The sequence below is a fragment of the Natator depressus genome, chromosome 3, assembly GCF_965152275.1.
Source record: "Natator depressus isolate rNatDep1 chromosome 3, rNatDep2.hap1, whole genome shotgun sequence".
NCBI lineage: Eukaryota > Metazoa > Chordata > Testudines > Cheloniidae > Natator > Natator depressus.
Genome location: NC_134236.1, coordinates 46,392,521 through 46,413,278, shown reverse-complemented (window position 1 = coordinate 46,413,278; position 20,758 = coordinate 46,392,521). Strand labels below are relative to the sequence as shown.

The 20,758-nt window shown below is 37.7% G+C and overlaps 2 protein-coding genes across 4 annotated transcripts in view; one reads left to right on the top strand and one right to left on the bottom strand.

Moving 5' to 3' along the window:
• MCPH1 (microcephalin 1) overlaps window positions 1–20,758 on the bottom strand; it is a 235,243-nt gene that overhangs the window by 37,443 nt on the left and 177,042 nt on the right. The window lies entirely within an intron of this gene.
• ANGPT2 (angiopoietin 2) overlaps window positions 14,086–20,758 on the top strand; it is a 78,190-nt gene continuing 71,517 nt past the window's right edge. The window contains exon 1 of one of the 2 annotated variants that reach the window (XM_074947795.1): window positions 14,086–14,800. In XM_074947795.1, coding sequence (XP_074803896.1) covers window positions 14,513–14,800 — 288 coding nt within the window. In that variant the 5' untranslated portion in view covers window positions 14,086–14,512. The remainder of the gene's footprint in view (window positions 14,801–20,758) is intronic. The other variant, XM_074947794.1, reaches the window with a different exon arrangement.

Genomic DNA, 20,758 nt, shown 5'->3' with positions numbered 1-20,758 from the left:
AGGACTAGTGGGCCAAACCCTAGGGCCTTGTTCCAGGAAATGAAACTTAAATTGCTTGACATGGAAATTTTTCTAAGCACGCTGCTTCAGGCTTTTTTCCCTCCAGACACCATGTCACCTTAACAGTTTAAACGATTTACTGAGATTAATAAGAGTAATATTGAAATTTTGTTAGCAGTATAATCATGGAAAAAGAAAAAATGATATTTGAGTGGGGAATTTGGAAAAGTATATAAACTAGTAAAACAGTCAGCTGATCAGGAATTTGATGAATTAGATCTAAAGTTACTAATGTTGAGGAACAATGCCAGTCACTGACCATTAAGTCAACATCCTACAGGATATGGTTAATGCAGTAACTAATGATAATGTATCACTTGATTTTAAAGGTGAATCCTTGGGAGAATATTTTAAAATAGATATTTGACAGTTCTCTGATTGCCTCCTTTAACGGAAGGAACTGACTCAAAATCATGTGAGAATATATAATTACATGAGTTTTTTTATAAGTAAAATCAGGAATGGAACTTAAGATAGATGCATTAGATAAGATTTCTACTTCTAATGTTCATATGAAGCAAGATTTGGCTGTGGCTAAGCTGACTAGTGATTCTTCTCCTGTCAAGGCAGATATGAAAAGTGTTTTTGGATTCCATTTAAAAAAAGATTGCATTTAATTTGTAGTAGAATACAATAGTAATGTTTCAAGATCTACCTTTTCACTGATAGATGCAGATTTATACAATTAAAAAGCAAATGAGCAGATTGATTGGTTTAGAGCCTGATAAACTGGTGATTCATGTTGAGAAGAAAAGATACCATTTTATGGATCATGATGCTGCTAAAAGATTTGGTCAGCTATTAGCTGTACACAATCTATTATAGATGGATGATTATCTTTCTAGCAGATAATTTGTTCAGCAAGATGAATAAAGAACAGACTGTAAAGCAGACTCTGATACTACTACTGATATCATTTTAAAAAGCACCACCAAGTGTTCTGAGAGTTTTTGATACACAGGTTGGAGAACTTTTTTTTGTTTTGTTTTCTTAAATCTCTCTTTGGTTCTTTTTGGAAATTACTGGAAAAGATATTATAACTCTAATATGAATGTTGTCAAAGAAGTTTCCAAGAGCCTCCAATTCAATTTATTAAATAGTATTTAATGCGATATATTCAAAGGAAGCCACTTTAGTGAACAAAACGATGTATCTATTACTCTGTCTACGCACAGGTAGGCAAGGTGCTCATCTGTAGTCAGTGACTGGCAGTATGATTGACAGACATGTAGTTTTCTAGAAATGCTGATTAACATCAATTAACCTTTGCGGGACAGTGTCTGCTAGTTATAAAAGACAGAGAACTTTTCTTCTTTTTCTCATGTGGATTAAGGACAAAACTGAAAGTGACCAAAAATTAGATACAAAATCCTACATTAATGCAATATTAAGGATGCACAGTTATGGCACATGCAACTCAGGAACTGACAAAAGTTATGATGGAATACACAACTATGTCTCTGTCCTGTTTGCACTGCAGTACCATATAATTACACAATCACAGGTTATTAGCTACATAATGTGTTTCTCACATTATAGAAAAAAAACATACTGTATTAACCGAGAAGTAGCATGTTATAACTAAAGACATAATTGCCAATGTATGTATAGAGCAGAGTTGGGGTGTGTATTCAACTTTAACTTTTCATTTCCTGATTTGTGTCTTTAACTGCTGCATTTATATAGTTTTTTCTATCTCCAGAATATAATTTCTTAAATTAAATTGCCATGGTAGCTTTAATACCAGAAATAGTAAAATTTCAGTTTTGTACCTCATCTGAAACATGGCATCTCAACTCCAGCCATGCTGGTGTGTACAAATGCGCTGAGGCATTGCTTCAATACTGTTTCAGAGAAAATTGTGCCAGCTTCCAAAATCACTATCACTTCATCCAGCACTTCACCGGATGTTGCTTAGATATGAGATCTGAAAGGATCATAGAAAAACGTGGTTTTGACCATCAAAAATTTGTGTTGCATAAAAAAAGGATTTCCCTTTAACTATTTATAATGTGCTCCATTTTATTGTCATCAGGTGCCTTCTTGTACTTGTATTATAGGGACAGATAAATCACTAGGACATAATAATGGAGAAGAAATGGTAATAGTGTCTCCCCAGGCAAGGGATTCCTTAGCCTTAACACAATGTCTCACCTCCTCTCCTCCTAGTTACTAACACATTGCTGTTATTTTGTTTCAGTTCACCATACCCCAGGGAAATGCTCACAGCCAATCTTAAGAGAAATACTGAAAAAAAAAGTCAATGTTTCTATTTACATTAGAACTGGGAAAGCCTCTCATTCCTAACACTCTTACCTTTAAAAAAATAAGCATAAAATCTTACATTTTGGCCCTAACCTTATTTGGAAGTCTTTGTAACATATTTGTTTATTTTCTTGTTTGTAAGCCAATAATAATGATGATGGTAATCATTAGCTGCTGCTTTCGAGCTAGAAGGGCACATGCAAGAGCTCAGGTTTTTTGTTTGTTTGGTTGGGTTTTTTTGTTTATGAGTCACCTGACCATGTTCTTTAGTAGAGAGGAAGACAAAGAATCATCTTTCGTGAAGACAAGTCTAGTTTACAGTGGCTCTACTCATTACAAATGTGTAGCCAAATATACCGCAACAAGTATGAATACATGAAAACCTCTCTCTGCAATATTCTGCTTGCACTCTTAAAAAAAGGTTAACACATGTACTGTACTTTTTTCTTGAGGGAAACAGATGTCAGGAACTCGGTACCTTACTGGTGCCATAAATGTCCTCTCCCTGAAACCTTTGTTTATTCCTCTTGCACAATTTCTCACTTCCTTTTCATTCTCTCTTTGACATAAATTTTTCTTTGAGTTCTGAATCTTAAGTTGAAATAACATGTTCTTGGGAAGTAAGACATGCTATTAATAAGTATACCATTATTAGATCAGAGAGTCTATCACTAACATATGAATGGCTGTGGAGCAGAGGAGAGGCTTAAATCAGAAGGGCTAAGGGTGTTTGGAAGGCTGGATTACTGTCTAATGCCTAAACCATTTTTTAAAAGGCATTGCTTTAAACAAGTTATTAAGCATAATAAACTTTCTTCTTTGAGCATAGCTGTTTTCCTATTTTCCAACAGCATTCAGGACTCTTTCATATTCAACTAATTTTACACTTGACTCCCCCGCCAAAAATTAAAAAAATAAATAAATAAAAAAGACAAAATCCCACAGGAGAGGCAACTGGGAATCAAGGGACATTTTTCTTTGAGGATGGGGGAGATCAGAGCATATTCTATGTAGAGAGGAAGCAACCAGTCAAAGGTTAATTCAGGAAGGAATGGGGTCACAGTGCATTTGAAGAGATTAAGAGAAGAAAGCAGGTGAGAGGCTCCAGTTTTAGACGCAGAGAAGAAAGTTAGGAGGACATTAGAGAGAACTGGTAGATGAGGTCCCATGGGAAGAAAATCTAAGGTATAAGGGAATTCAGGAGGATTAACAGTTTCTCAAGGAGACAATATTAAAGGCACAATTGCAAACTATCCCAATGCAAAGAAGGAGGGAGGGAAGTGTCTAATATCCATCAGGAAGAATTTAATGACCTGAAAATCAAAAAGCACTCCTCTGATAACATGGATGACTTGCAATGGAGGAGTACAAAAGAATATCACAAGCATGTAGGTACAAAATTAGAAAGGCTGAGACACAAAATGAGTTACACCTAGCAAAGGACATAAAAGGCAATAAGAGGAGATTCTTTAAATACATTAGAAGCAAGAAAAAGATGAAACAAAGCGGAGGCCCTCTACTTAGCAGGGAAGGAGAGCTAATAACTGATGATATCAAGAAGCTGAGGTGTTTAACGCCTATTCTGCTTCAGTCTAGGGAACCTAAGGAACTAGCTGAAGCAATCTTGGAACCATTAGCAATTACCTTCGAGAACTCAAGGAGGATGGGCGAGGTCCCAGGGGACTGGAGAAGGGTAAGTATAGTACCTATCTTTAAAAAAGGGAACAAAGAGGACCTGTGGTATTATAGATCAGTCAGCCTAAGTTCAATACCTGAAAAGATACTGGAACAAATTATTACACAATAAATTTTTAAGCACCTAGATGATACCAGGGTTATAAGGAATAGCCAGCATGGATCTATCAAGAAAAAACCATGCCAAAGCAATCCAGTTTCCTTCTTTGACAGTATTATTGGCCTGGTGGATGGGGGAAGAGAGGAGAGCAGTAGACCTGATATATTTTGATATTAGTAAGGAATTTGAAGATCCCACATGACATTCTAATAGTCAATTTAGGGAAATGTAGTCTAGATGAAATTACTATAAAGTGGATGCACAACTGATTGAAAGGCTGTACTCAAAGTTATCAATGGTTTGCTGTCAAATTTGGAGGGCATATCTAGTGAGGTCTGCAGGGGTCAGTCCTGGGTCTGGTACTATTCAATATTTTCATTAATGAGTTGTTTATGTTATTTAATGTTATTTCAACTTGACTGGAGAGTATGCTTGTAAAATTTGAAGATGACACCATGCTGGGAGGGGTTGCAAGCAGTTTGGAAGACAAGATTAGAACTGAAAATGATCTTGACAGATTAGAGAATTGGTTTAAAAACAATATGAAATTTAATAAATACAAGTGAAAAGTACTATTCTTGAGAAGGAAAAATTAAATGTACAGCTACAAAATAAGGAATAATTGGCTAAGTGACAGTCATGCTGAAAAGAATCTGGGGGTTGTAGTGTATCACACAAATGAGTTAATGTGATGCAGTTGCACAAAAGGCTAATATCATTCTGGGGATATTAATAGGAATGTTGTATTTAAGACATGAGAGGTAACTGTCCCACTCTACTCAGCACTGTTGAGACTGCAGCTGGAGTACTGTGTCCAATTCTGGGTGCCACACTTTGGGAAAGATGTGAATAAATTTAATAAGGAAATACAAAGTATGCTGGAATGGAGATAGTTAAAGAGTCAGACAGTCCTTGGGTCTCACTGGTTGTTATGGTTCCTAAGAAGGATAGGAATATAAGGTTGTGTGTTGATTACAGAAAACTTAATACTGTCACAGTACCTGATGCATATCCGATGCTCAGAACTGATGGCATGTTAGATACTTTAGGCTAGGGGAAATATCTAATTACTCTAAACGTCATGAAGGGATACTAGAAAATCCTTTTAGACAGTACAGAAAAATAATCCACGTTCATTACTGATTTGGGATTTTATGAGTTGAATGTGTTACCTTTTGATTAATGCAGGAGCCACCTTTCAAAGGCTCTTTAATCAAGTGTTAAAAAGTTACAAGACTTTGCACAGGCTTATATTGACGACATTGCAATATTTAGCAATTCTTGGTCAGATCATAAAAAACACTTGGGAACAGTGCTGACAAGACTCAAAGATGCGGGTCTCACTGGAAAAGTGCCAAAATGTAAACTAGAAGGAGCCAAAAGGTCTTTTTTAGGTAGGTAGGTGGTGGCCAAATTTCTCCTGATCCCTTGAAAGTACAAATCTATTGCTAACTGGCCTTTCCCCCCTAAACTAAAAAGCAAGGCAAATCTTTCATAGGCTTGGCTACCTATTACCACTTATTTGTACATGGTTTCAGTGACATCACACAAGTTGGTGTGTATACTATTCCCTGGGGGATAGCAGACGTGGTATTTCTGTGAGTGTTCAGTGGAGAAGATACTTTGAAGCAGAGGAATGCTTCAAAGGGACTCAGGGATTGGGGTGCACTTATTGTTAACCTGCATGGCAAAGTTAGGGCTGACAGTACCCAGAAGAGAGTGCTTGGAAGGCTAACAGGCTAGTAGTGTCAGCGGTCTGACACCCAGTTAAACACAAACAAGTCTCTCAGATGCTGGAGACATTGGTATAATAAGGTGACTCTCAGTCCTAGGTACCCTGAGAACCATCACAGTTGGGGAAGAAGTAAAGAGCTTAATCTGCAGTAAGGGAGATTTTAGGTTAGATGTTAGAAAAATCCTTTATACTATAAAGGTTAGTTACATTCTGGAATAGGCTTTCAGAGGAGGTTGTGGAATCCCCATAATTGGAGGTTTTTAAGAACCAATTGCACAAACACTTTCAGGGATGGTCTAGATTTACTTGGTCCTGCCTCACTGCAGAGGGCTGGAATTGATGACCTCTCAAGGTCCCCTCCAGCACTATGATTTTATGAAGGAAGAAGACTGTTAAGGTCTTCGAAAAACTCGGTAAGATTCTGTCTGAAGAGGGAGAGTAAAATGTGGCAATAAATAGATGTCAGGTACTGAGGACATGTGAGTCACTCAGATGAGTCAAGAACAAAGAGTGATTTTGTTACTCTCTTTTGTAACTAATTCTCCATGGCATTACATCAATACAATACGACCAATTTGAGACTGGCACAATATACATTTCTAAATAATTTTCCAGAATAAACTTATTTGAAAAAAATTACTTCTTATTTATATGCTTAAAAGAGACGGGTTGCAGTAAACTTAAAGTTATTCAGAATGTCTTGGCTTTTTAAAATAAGCTCATTGTTTTGCACAATAAGTTTAGCAAATTTCATAGGAAATACACATACAAGTACATCCTACATTGATAAGCTCGGATAATAAGGTGATGGGCATGGTATAAAAACCTAGATAAACTGATAGGAAGTTACTGCTTACTTCAGAAAGGATTTAGAGTTGGCTTGATTTAACTATGGGTCACGAAGAAAATACATTCATTAATTTCAGCTCATTGCAACAAAATATTTGTCATTCCTTTCTCCTAGGGGGAAAAAAAATAAGACTGCAGACTAGATGGCATGATTAGTAGTTAGTATTCAAAACCCTTTTACTGTTTATAATTTTGTGATTTTATTAATCTTGTCCTTGTTTTCATTTGTTTCTGAGAAACATTCCAAAAAAATGAAGGAAAGAAAATATTTTGGAGTCATCAAATGAAATTATTATAGACTAATAATATTAAAAGGACCCAAGAGTCAAAGATGAGCAGAAAAGTATCAAAATGGCAAAAATTCAGGTACCAGCAATCTACAAAAAGGTTTTTATGATTTTAAAATTTATGACAAGATTTCAGATCTCTTATTTGGATCTAGAACTTTATTTTGAAGTTTAATTCTCTCATATTACAACAATTCTTTAAATTATTCAGGAGTGTTAAATATTACTATAATAGTGAATCAAATAGCACTTGTGCCTCATTATCATAGCCTGGCTTCTTATTCTGTCCCTCAGATTTAGTCTCACTGCAAAAAACGTGAATAAAAAAAGCATTAAAATGACAATTCACTCTCCTACAAAATTAACAACCTTAAAATGAGATGGAGGAAAAAAATCTGCAAATAGAGACTAAGACCGAGTCAACATTTTCTTATATTACTTCACAAACTTTTATGCTTCCTTTAGTATCAAAGATCTCACAGAAGTGCCTCTCTATTTGCCTGTCAAACAGAAGCTGTGCAGCTGTATGTAAAATGATAATTGGAAAGATAATATTAGTGGTCTTGCTTTTAATGCAGCATACTCATATACTGTAAGAAATAAAAACAGAACTGGTTGAGTAAGGGAAATTACTGTTTCCCAAGAAAGGAAATTGCCTGAAGCACATCTGGCAAAAAGGTTTAAATGCTTAATTATGGCAAAATATACATTTCACTCCTTTTTATAAGGTGAGTTCTCTAAAGTGAATGGCTTTTTTTTTAAAGGGGGAAATATCTAATTTTTACTTTAAATATACTGGGCAGTATTTGCTATTTTATGTCAAACACTCTATTCACTTAACTAAAAGGCAATCAGGAAATTGCAGACTAAGCATCACAATTTCAGTTTGGATAATACATTGTACTGTACATTCAAACAGGCCCCTCCATCTATAAAGCACCACCAAAGGGAGATGACCAAAATGAGTAACGTAACAAAAATATTGAAAGGCAACTACAACTAATATGAAATATAATAAACTTTTTATTGAATTTTGTACTGAAATATAAAAAACCCTGTGCCAAGTTATTCAGAATCCTCCTACTTTAATATGTCTGACAATCTTACAATGCGATGTTCCCACTCACTGTTGATAGGATGCAGATCAGCCTGTCATTCAGTAGTTGTGGAATAAGCCCTGCCCTCCAAGCGAGAAGCCAGACGTGTTCTAACTCCTCAGAGATACAGTAACAATGCAGCATTCAGAATTTCTCCTCCTCACCGGAACTTTTGAGGACAAAAATTTATTTAAACTTTCCTAACATTTCACACTAATTTTCCAAATTCAGCTTCTTCCCATTTCCATTCCCTTGAGCTATGGCTAGTTTGGCTTTGCAGGAGGGAATTACTTTCGAGGCACAACTTTCCCTCCTCTGCTGGGAAAGCTGCTCCCAAATGGATGACAGGGGCAAACAATGTTCAAAAAAATGCGCCAAATGCAGCAACTTTTTCCAACATAGGGTTAAAGAGAGGTTATGCTCATTTTGTTGGCAAGGTGCCTCACTTTCAGCTTCCTACACATGGTGGGAAAGGCTAAGATCCTTGCAGCAAAGTAGAGAGTAAGTTGAGACAGATGTCGAGACAGCAAAGTCCTCACTGATATCTGAGGGGGACATTCAATCTACTTCACCACCGGACAGCATGTATCAGACAGGAAAGAAGAGCAGTCTCTCCTTTTGCAGGAGCACTAAACTAATCCTCCACAAACAGAAGGTTAGTCACAACATTGCACCCAGCCACAGATCTCAGAAGAGGCTGCTGTGCTCGGAAGCTATTGACTTGCCCACTGCTTCCACATGAGTTCCAGCCAGCATTCCTGGAGAAAGATTTCTGTACTCTCCACACTACTCCTGAATGCCACTGCAGCAATTAGGAGCCACACATTCAACAGAAATGCTAAATTGGTTGATCTTTCCAACATTCAAACCACTAGATTTCTTTCCTGTGGAGGTCCAAGCTATATCAAGGGCCTTCTACTCCAATCTTGCTCTTGACCCTCTACCCTCAAACAGCCTCTCAGACTCCTGCAGTCCCAACACAGAAGCAGGTTCAACCCTCAAAAGCCAGGACTCCAGTGTGATGGTTCTCAGGATACCCATGACTATGATTCATCTTGTTACTTCCTTGACTTCAGTGAGAGAAAGAGAGATTTGCTTGTGTTTAACTGTCAGCACCCTAATATCACCAGCCTGTTAGCCATCCAACCACTCTCAACTGGACTGTGCCAGCCCTAACTTTGCCTTGAAAGTTAAGAATAGGTGTAACCCCAGTCCTTGAGCTCATTTGAAGCATTCCCCTCTGGTGTCTAGCCCTTTATCCCCTGAACACTCACAGAAATACCAGGTCTGCTGTCCCCAAGGGAACAGTATACATACCAGCTTGTATGATTTAACTCAGGATCATCAGCACCTTTCCTAATATCACAACTTTGAGATATATTTATAGCGAAAACGAGGATAAGTTTATTACCAAAAGATTCATGATTCAAGATATTGTGTTATCATTTAAAACAAACTCATAGCACATTTTCTAGAGACTAAATTCAACAGGCTAATCTCATGTCTAAAGATGTTTATCTCACCAACGCCTTTTGAAGCATCTTCAACCAAGGCTGGTTGTGATCCCATTTTCATGAATGTAAATGCACTGCCTGTTTACTTTCTAAGGTGCAGGATCAGTGGGTGTCTTCTTTACTTTATACTTGCATCCAAAAAGTTCAGTCTGTACTGAGACAGTACAACCCCGTTGCTTGTTTTTCCTCTGTGCTGTTCCCTGTTGACTCTACACCTCTCTGCCGACTTTGTAATACTTAATTTATATGCTGACAGAGAGAGGGGTGAATAAACGTCTTTTGTCTGACAGAAAAGCTCTGTTATCTCTGCCATAATACAGAATTTAAAACTTCATTTTCAACATATATACATAACTCCTAGATAGTATCTGTACTGTGACGGACTCAGACCACAAGGATATAAGAGAGTAGCGGAAGCTTGTATATCAGCCTCAGAATGAGCAGGTTCCCTAGATAGCCAAACAAAGCTACTCCAGGCCAGTCAAGACACCTGATGCCAATTTAAACAGTTAAGATCGTTAGGTGAATGCTGGCACCTGACCTCAATTAACTGGCAACAGGTCAGTTAAGGCCGTTAGGCTAATGGAGACAGCTGGAACCAATTAAGGTCCTACTCATACTGCTTTAAAGCTCTCCTTTCCAGCTCTTTCTTGAGAAGCCCAGGTGAAGGGAGCTGGAGGAGTGGAGCATTGCTGAATCCTGAGGTAAGTGCGAAGCTTGGGAAAAGGGGACCATGGGGAAGTGGCCCAGGGAATTGAAGCAGCATCACTGGTGAAGGGAAAAACCTCCAACAGCTGCTACCATTAGGGTCCCTGGGCTGGAACCCAGAGTGGAGGGCGGGTCTGGGTTCCCCCCTTCCCCATGCTCTACAGAGATCCCCTTGAGAGGGGAAGCAGACTTGGTCCAGGCAGGAGGCCAAACTGAGCCTACTGAGCTCTAAGGAGCAACAGAGACTGTGGGTATTCCACCTTCCATACTGGCCTGTGATGAAAGTAGCTCAATAAGCTGTGACCTTTGCTGCTATGCTGGGAAAGGGATGTCATATTGAGGGTCTTAGTGAGCTTCTGAGGGCACTGAATCTGCCTGGAAGTGCAGGACCCACCAATAAAGGCTTGGAGCTTTGTCACAGTATGTACATTTCATAACAATATTAATGACCAGTGTGATGCTGGCTTTCAGTTAAGACCTCATATGACATTCTTTGGTGAACCAGAATCAGAATATTCTTGTAACTCTCTTGCCAGTTGGCATTGAGAGGCTGCTGGATCACATCCAGTCCCTTTGATCCCTCCTCAAAAACCCAGATGAACTGAAGTGCAAATATGTTCTCCGTGACTTAGTCGACCAGTGTGTGGAGGGATGAATGCATCATCCTTAGTAAATCAGAGCTGCCATCTCATAAGAGTTTTTCCAGATCAAGAGCTACTTTATAAATCCTCTCAGGAAAGGGTTCTTGGCCCTTCCTTGTCTGACAACTTCTCAAACTCCCGGTCTCCTTGAGATAAAGGTGGTAGCACAGCTCTAGCAATTGAGAAGAAAACCTTTAACAGATCACACTGGTAAATGTTATCCTCCACTTCATTGTCAAACTGAAGAATGAAAACACACACAGGTCCCACCAAAAAGTGTTAGAAAAGTAAGACAAATATTCCAAGTATTCCTCACTAAGAAAAAGGAAACTTTCAGCACTGGAGCATGAAACAGAGGCAGAACCTCATGCAAGATATTTTCCTCTTCAGTATTTTTAAACTAAGTTATCAAGGTTCGTAAGTGCTTTGGATATACTTCCAGGGGAGAAGCCAGTCACACAGCATCTAAGTAAAAATGTGAAGCAAAAATCCCTTAAAAATGTAAAGGAATATCTGCATCCAACTTAACTCAACTTTAATAATGCGAATGACCCGATAAATCTAATTTTGTCTGGTTAGACATCAAAAAATGTTAAAAAAATCTAAGAGAACAAATGTGATTGTGCAGACTCCCTGAAGGTTGCCACAAGTAGTCTCATTCCTTGAGAAAGAAACAGTTGTACAAACAGAAGGATATTTTTGTTCAAAGAAACCAATAGATTGAAAAGTAGAAACTTCTCTTCAGAAAAGTTTTGTGGCTGCATCAACAAGCTTTCAGGGTATCTGTCACATTTATTAGTTTTGGTAGAGCAACACCAGGCTATGCATTCTCTCTATTTGCCAAAAACAAATGTTTCACTATTAGATTTATTGTACAGGAAATATCCTCACCATGTCTTAAGCTTCAGACAAACACCTCAATGTACTGGGATCCAAAGCATGGTCGTTGGCAAACAAACACTCCCCAGAAAGCAAATCTGATATATTTGTTTTATATCTCATGCAGCTGAAATGTAAATCAAGCACATTTTGTCCCCTTTGGAGTTCTCCAGAAGTCAACTTTTTGGGCTGTCTTTAGATAAGGCAGTCATGAAAACATAAGGTGGAGTAAGACATCTCAACCATCCAATGAGCAACAAAGTAGAGATCCTAATTCCTACAACTGGCTTTCACAGCCTTTATACAGTTTCCATATCATAGAAAGTAAAACAGTGTTAACGTGTTTTGGCAGAGAAAGATATATATATATATATATATATATATATATATATAGGGAAACCTGTAATGACGCTTCTTATGATATACAGTGCTTGTCCTATGGATAAATAGGGGACTTTGGTCTCCAGTGCATATTATTTTGGAACCTTCTTTAGCACAACATTCACTTAAAATTAAAAGCAATATTTAATAAGAGAAGTCCAGTTTCTGTGTCCAGATCTAAGGAATTATAGGGCAATTTCTCCTCAAGAATCAAGTTCCCCAGCATGATGGTTTCCAGAGCGTATTTTCTACAGCAGACAATTTATTTTTCCAAGATTTTATTGGAATCAAACTCTTTCCTGGTCTTTCTTAGCTGTTTAGTAGTCTCATGCTTTCTGAAGTTAGTTGATCATTGGAGGACACAGAGTAATCCCTGTCCTCCCCATGTACAGACCTGCACTATTAAATATTGCTCCATGATGTATTTTTCTTCTTCTTCCACCACCGCTATTGACCACAACCAGAGGCGTGATATTAGGCCAGTATGATCTAATATAGCAAATCCTATACTCCCTTGTCATTTATTCAGAGCCGGCTCTAGGTTTTTTGCCGCCCCAAACAAAAAATTTGCCACCCCAAGCTCAGGTGGGGCTGGGGCTCGCAGGCGGCGCTGGAAGCGGAGGCAGTGATGTCACCTTCTCCCAGCGCCTGCAGGGGCTTTACCCCCTCCCCTGCCCGGCTGCGCAGAGAAGCCCTGATATAAGGGGTGGCACAAGGCAGCGCAGCAGCCGGCTCGCAGATGAGGTAGCACAGCCCTGGCTCCCCGGCAGGACTCACCCTCTCCTCCCCAGGTAGCGGCTGGGCCCTGGCAGGTCAGCATCCCGGGGCTGGGGCTGGGGCTGGGGCTGGGGCTTTCCCTTCCTTGCCTCATCTAAGCGGCACAGCTCTGAGAACACAACTGCCCAGAAAAAAAAGGGTGGCCGGAACGCCGCCCCTGGAAATGTGCCGCCCCAAGCACGTGCTTGCTTTGCTGGTGCCTAGAGCCAGTCCTGCATTTATTGAGGAATTCCTACTGCCACTCTGTTTGAAACATTATCCCCTTTTGCCCAGCTGGGAGACTTTTGATTGATGAATATTTTTAAAATGAACATAATTTAAAATAGCCAGTTAATAACATGACTGACATTTAAAAAACTGTTTTCAAGCTTTCCTATTCACTTTTTACATGATTCACATAAAAGATCATTCTATTCTAATTACAGTAGAATGTATTTATGCACAATATGTTCAGTTGAAGGTTCAATTCTTAAAAAAAGAGCATGATTTCTTTCTGAAAGGATAAGCTGAAGCCTACCTTTGTCTGATTAGAAAAGTGTCTTCCTCCTTATTTATACAAACTATTAAACATAAGCCAAGCAATGCTGGGCTGAGAAACAGTTCAAAAGAACGGTTTCAGAGTAACAGCCGTGTTAGTCTGTATTCGCAAAAAGAAAAGGAGTTCTTGTGGCACCTTAGACTAACCAATTTATTTGAGTATAAGCTTTCGTGAGCTACAGCTCACTTCATCGGATGCATGTGAGCTGTAACTCATGAAAGCTTATGCTCAAATAAATTGATTAGTCTCTAAGGTGCCACAAGTGCTCCTAGTTCAAAAGAATTTTTCTTTAAGAGGACCAAACAAACAAAGGAACTTTTGTGTGCATATTTTAAAATGATCACAAGAAAAAATTTACAAGCTCACGCTGAAAATATACTTGGAGGCTATAAGAACTGATGTCTAGGAAATTCGTAATTAGAGTTGTGCTTAAGAAATTCACAGGGGTCCTGTAATTGATCAGTTTTTCAAGAGATTTAGTGCAGCATACCATACAGCATTCAGCAGTATGCTCTGATCTTTGTGCTGCCTTGCAAGTGACCCCCCCTACAGGAAGATAACGGATAAGCCAGGAGGGAGGAGCAGTTTAGCTACACATGTCTGGCTACTCTTATCAACTTATCATATAAGGAAAGGAAAGTGATTGATTCAGATACCGAAGCTGTAAAATCTTGCCAAAAGGCAAGCAGAAGAAAACATTAAAGCTTAGTTTTAAAACTAACACAGAACTTGCAGCTGAGACAGGACTGTTTCTCTATTGCATCTGACAGTTTAGGGCACAGCCGGAGAGAAGACAGCACTTTTTTTTTTACCAAGTTTGCAACGGGAAAGTAAAAAAAAAAAGCCCTCATTCAGAGTACTTTACACATGACAGTAAAGCACTGAATTTCAGGGCAGGTCAACTTGATAATCTGGACTCTTGTTAAGCATACTGAAAATAAAATACTTCAGTATTTTAGATTTGCTGGGTTATCATAGCAATTAAAATGTGGCTGGCTGTTTACTTTATTTTGAGCTGTAATCTTGTTTTAGCTTCAGGGTATAGCTCCTTTCGTAAAAGCATGGAGACTATCGGCAAGAAGCAGTATCAGGTTCAGCATGGGTCATGCAGCTATACCTTTCTATTGCCTGAGATGGACAACTGCCGCTCTTCTTCTAGCTCTTATGTGTCTAATGCAGTGCAGAGGGATGCACCACTAGATTATGATGATTCAGTACAAAGACTGCAACTACTTGAAAACCTCATGGAAAACAACACTCAGTGGCTAATGAAGGTAAGACAATATCATTTCTATTCTAAACACAGGGTATGACTTACAGTAATATGTTTCTATACTTCTACTAATGCTGCTTTTTCTACTTCTGTAAATCTCTAATTTCACAAAATTGTCAACAAACTTTCTTTCCTAGGCTACGTTTGTGAATTAAGAGGTTGAATCAAAAGCTCATTTTGAAGTCCGGGATCATTATACAATAAGTAGAAGGGGAGCGAGAGCTGCATTATTCTGCAGAACATGTATGCTGTTTAGCTTGCAAGCAACTCAAATTTAATGACAACAGTTACTAGCAGTTATATATGCTGGCTTCAGGCATACATGTGAAAAGTCATACATGAAACAGTAAAAAGAAAAGGAGTACTTGTGGCACCTTAGAGACTAACAAATTTATTTGAGCACCTAAGGTGCCACAAATACTACTTTTCTTTTTGCAAATACAGACTAACACGGCTGCTACTCTGAAACATGAAACAGTAATAGGAAAAACTTGATCAGCTAGTTATTTACAAACAACTGACAGTGGCTAGCTTATCTCTATTTAAAAGTGCCTACAGTTTATTTACATGGAGTCATTTTCACATTGTACAGAGATTTAAGTATGAGACTCAAGATTAGCAATCTACAAATGCTTCTTTGATTATCTCCAGGGACTGATTTGTAGTGAAATTAACCTAGGGAAATGACAATTTCAAGAAAGCTCCACTAACTAAAGTCCTTTGAATCCTGTAATTCTTCCACTCAAATACAGAGTTTACAAAGGAAAAAGCAGAAACAAAACGTTGTTTCCATTAGTACAGAAAGTATGTCTGTCCTCATAATTCCTACAAAACAACCTGTTATAAATTGAGGGAATACATGTGTGTGTGCACACACAGATGCACATGTACACACATACCCCAAACAAGGCAATATTTATATATTTCTACATGAATAATGGAAAGGCAATTAAATAATTCACTGATAAACGTTCATGTTAACAGAGGATACAATTACATTCAATTCCACACAAACAAGTTACATTTTTACTGAACCTAATTCAGACATTCCCAAAATATTAAACAGTATGTTAAATTTTGACTTACGCTTGAGTTACACCAGCAGCTGTATCATTTTAATCTTAGTACAGGAAGAATAGTTTAGTTGCACAGTATAGCTCTAATCCTGAATCTATTTCACACTATTATGCCTATAGTCTAAGCAAAAAGTATTATGATGCTTTAACATAATCACCATAATATAATGCTGCAAATACTTCTCTTCATATGCTTCAATGACAGCATAAAAATGGTTCTGAATTGTAAACAAAAGTAGAAAGTAGCTCATTACTAGTCCAGTATGTTAGTGACTTTCTTAAATATAAACTTTATTCTTTATTTTAACATTTGTAATGAATCATCATTATAAAATATTATTTTCTCATTAGGATTTGCTTCCTCCCAGCAGGTACATAGATACACAGTATGATGTATCCTGTGAAGCCAGCTAAGTGTATTTGCATGTGTAAAACACAACAGCCCTATTTTCAAGATATAAAGCAATGTGTACTTTCATATGTAAAAGTAGGCCTTGGACTCTGTTCATAATCTGGAAACTTGGATGATTCTATGCAGGCCCCTAAACAACAAGCCTTCTTTTAGGGGTTTAAGGTGTTTAATATTTTAGGCATCTCAGTTTGCAAATTACAGCTTAAATATCTAGCCATTAACTACTCTTTTGCTTTAACTTCCCATTTCATAAGAAAAAAATATTTCCCTCCACACTTATGTACATTCATATTTATTTAGCAATATTTCCCGTTGCAGTGTTAAAGACCAACACTAACAGATGTGCAATGTAAGATGAAAATATACAAAGTAAACCAGTCTAATCTATTCAGTTGATAAGCCATTTCATAAAATAAATATTAAAGGCACACAGAAGAATTCTGTGCTAAATGCCAGTTATTACAATATTGCATTTGCTTAATTAAGAGACATCAGGTAAAGCAAAAACCTGTAAGATAATTCCACTACTCTTAGTCAAAATACTCTTTTTCCTGTCAATCTCTGGGAAATCCTTTTAAAAAAGAATAGATAAGCAAATCCAACACTGAGAATTCAAAAGGTAAGGTTTTTTTTTTCCAAAGAGGACACAAATAAATTGAAGTATTTCTTTGAGTTCTGCAAATGTTTCCATAGTAGCACAGTGCTGATTTTGAACTGTTTAAGCAGCTAAACATCCTGTAGAATGACTTACTGTTTACCTTTTCATTGCTTTAACACCTGGTTCTTTATGTTTTCTGTTATATCTACAAAGAGCACCTCAGAGTCAACTTCTGTTGAGACTCACTTTGTTAGTCACACCTGGTCTAAGGGGATGTGAAAAGCAAATAGAAAGCCTTAAAGTGCTTAATCTACCCTACTTGCTGTTTTTTTCATTCTATCACATACCATACTACACGCTACTTCATTAATATTTCAGATTATTAATGAAAACTCTTTAATGATCAACTCATAATTTAAATTGTATCAAATTTACTAGAACACTGACAGAAAATTGTAACATTCACTGCAATTTCTTCTTTAGTGATTACATTGAACTTGAGAAAAGTATTATGTCTTTTGTTCTTCTAAAAAATTATTTATTCAGGAAAGCACAGTTGAGACATGGCATCTTTTTATTTTTGAAGTGAAATTAAAGTGATCTAAAATTGTCTCACAAGCTTCTAACGTAAATTAACTTTACAGGCTTTGTTCCAAGTGTATTGCACATCCCAAAACAATTTCACATTTCCCCCTTTAATCTATCAACCAAAGGAAATGTTATGTTTCTGAATGAACACTGGACTATATGAATGGAACAGCCTGAGAAACGTACACTGTATCTGGTTAACAGACAAACACAATGGGAAGACAATTAGTTGCACAGGACTGTTTTTGCTTTTGTGTAAATAAGAAGAGAATTTGGCCTATAATTGCCACACATTGTATCTTATTTCATGGTACCATATTCGTTGCTGAGAACCATGCTAATAACGGATGTTATCACTGTAAATACAGTACCTAAATCTATACTGCGACCATTTTTAGTGATTTATAAACAGAGATACCTTTCTGATAACTGATGTTGATCATTAAATTTGAAGGAAACTGGGAATAAACCATCAGATACCATCAAGCATCTAGCAATAGCTGCTACAGTGGACGGCAAAAAAGCCATAATGCACCTAACGCAACTGTGCAATCCTGCACATTAATGGTATGTCTACACAGCAAAGAAAAACCAGCGACTGGCCTGTGCCAGCTGACTTGGGTTCACAGGGTTCAGGCTGCAAGGCTGTTTCATTACTGTGTAGACTTCTGGGCTCAGGCTGCAGCCTTGGTTCTAGGACCCTGTAGGGTCCCAGAGCAATGAAACAGCCCCACAGCCTGACACTGGGAGCCAGAATTGGCTGGCAAGGGCCAGCCACAGAGTTTTGTTTGCTGTATAGACATACCCGAAGGGAGCAATCCTTCTGGACATCCCCCATCCCAAAGGATCAGTTTACCTATTGTAACATGGTATTTGTTTATCCTATTTGTTTTGAAATGGGGGTGGGGGAGTGCCAAATAACCCTGAGTACATTTCAACTTTAAACCAGTTCAGGGGAAGAAGGAGGGGACAATTAAGATACACCACTAACGTTTTAATTTTCCAGGCTTATGCAGTAGTTACTATTCCTATTGTGAATTTTTGTTATGCAGCAATAGCAGATCTTCAAACATTGCTGCTGCAAGGTATACAACTCCTGTCCCTAAGGTTTATGAATAAACCAAATCCTATTAAAATTAGTGGCCGATATCACTCATTTGAATAATGGCAATTTCACAGCCAAAGCTCCATAAGTATCAGCTTGAGAACAGAGGCTAATATCATTGTATTCACATCTTTGTACCTAGCAACTTTAAAAAGAGAGGGATGGCTCTCTGTAAAGAGTGACCCTATTTAACAAATTTGCTGCGCAGTCCTAGGCTATGTTATTAGCAACAGTTAAAGACAACATATTGACCATGGAGTACTGAACTTAAACTGTACAAAATAAATTGGGTATCTGCTGACTGGGACAAGACAGACCAGCTGGTAGTAGTCTGCACCAGGACAGTCCAGGTCTAATCCAACAGCAGAACTTGGTTCGTATCCACTACTGACCTTAAAGTGGATTATTATGGGGTGCAGGTGTATTGGTAGAGTTTCACTCTTTTTGGTGATATTAAACAGATTCATTTTCCTTTCTCTGTTCAGTTTGAGGTTAAAAATCCTCTGACACTTTGAAATTACCTCAATTGACCAATATTTCTTCTCAATCAAAAGAAGTTCGAACATCTTAGACTACATGAGAATACTACCGGCAAACGCTCATTTGCCTGCACAACTACTGCATCACTACTTAATTAAATTATTATGAAACATTTTTCAGCACCTTGAATATAAAAGGAAATATTAAATATTCCATAAACCAAACTTTTATGCAATGCATAGGGACAAAAATACATGTTATTAAAAATTAGTCAGTTAATGTTTTATATTTTGCAGTATCCAACAGATGATTCTGACTCTCAAATCTAAGAACTACATTCCTTTCCTACATAACACATCTGTTTTCACTTACATGTTTCCATCTACCAGTTACATATTTGTTAAGCAGAAGAGTACTGGCAGGACACAAAAAGAAAATACCTTTTTTTCCCCACTTTGAGACAGTATCAGTGTATGTTTTGGGGCAAATTTTCCAAGCAACTATTCAATTTATTAATGTAAGTCATGTAGATAAATCCCAGAAAAATGTTTTGAAATTGCATTCCCGCACAAGCTTAAAGGAAAGGCTAATGTCATTATTCTAAATTGCAAAATTCCAATTTTCAATATGAAACAAGAATGAAACTGTATGGCAAGATGAAACCAGCCAAACAGTAGCAGAATGTTTCTTGCGCAATTCTACAATACAAAAACGAGACTGAGGATTTACCACCTGGCTCATGTTGTGCATCAACTAGGATCGCAATTTAGGCATATGGATAGTTGGAGCAGCAGTTGGGGGCTTTCCCAATTCATTCCCGACTGACATTTTTCCCCTTTAAACTGCCCTTCTTCTTGCACATGTAACAGCCAAACCTGGAGATGACCGAGCAGACAGTTTCCAGGACTAATGTCCCACTAAGATGCCTGCTTGCATCCCCATTTCACACATTCCAGCCAGAGCCTGCCCTTGGAGTCTGAGAGCATAATCTCCATAAAGTTCCCATAGCCTTACATGCAGAGACAGTTACCTTTAAAAACTGGGTTTCTTTTTTATGGGTACAATTATCTTACCACTGGTCCTCCTTTTGCATTTGTTTTTTAAAAATATGTATGCAACTATGCAACAGGTGCATCAGTATCTATTTCTTTATAAAACGTACCAAGCAAAACAATCAGCAGCACTGATGTGATTACTACTCTCACTGAAAACTCCTTTGCCCCAACTATAAACAAGTATTTTGTCAGCATTGAGCTCTGTATAAGACAGACAACAGGATCCATTCACAATCCACAATTCTAAACATTAATACTCTCAAGAGCTATACATATTATATATTATTTCGTATTAAAGTATTTGGGGTTTTGAAAAGTTCACTGCATTTTTCCTTATTTGATTCACAACCACTTATAGTAAATCAAGACTGTTCAGTGAAGAGCGCAGAATACATGCATTTTATTTGACAAGTTTTACCACACTTTTTATACAACAGCCTCATGCCACATTTATTGCTTTATTTTTTAATAGCTTTGGCTGAAAGCCAGTACGGGGTGCAATGAAATGCTACTTTCTGCATCATAGTCACATTATAGAATTGGACATATACAAGGAGATAACGTGATTTTGAAAATACAGTCTCTGGATTAGTGTCAAGGTCCGCAACATTGGTGAATAACTTAACTGCTAGAGAAGGGATCATC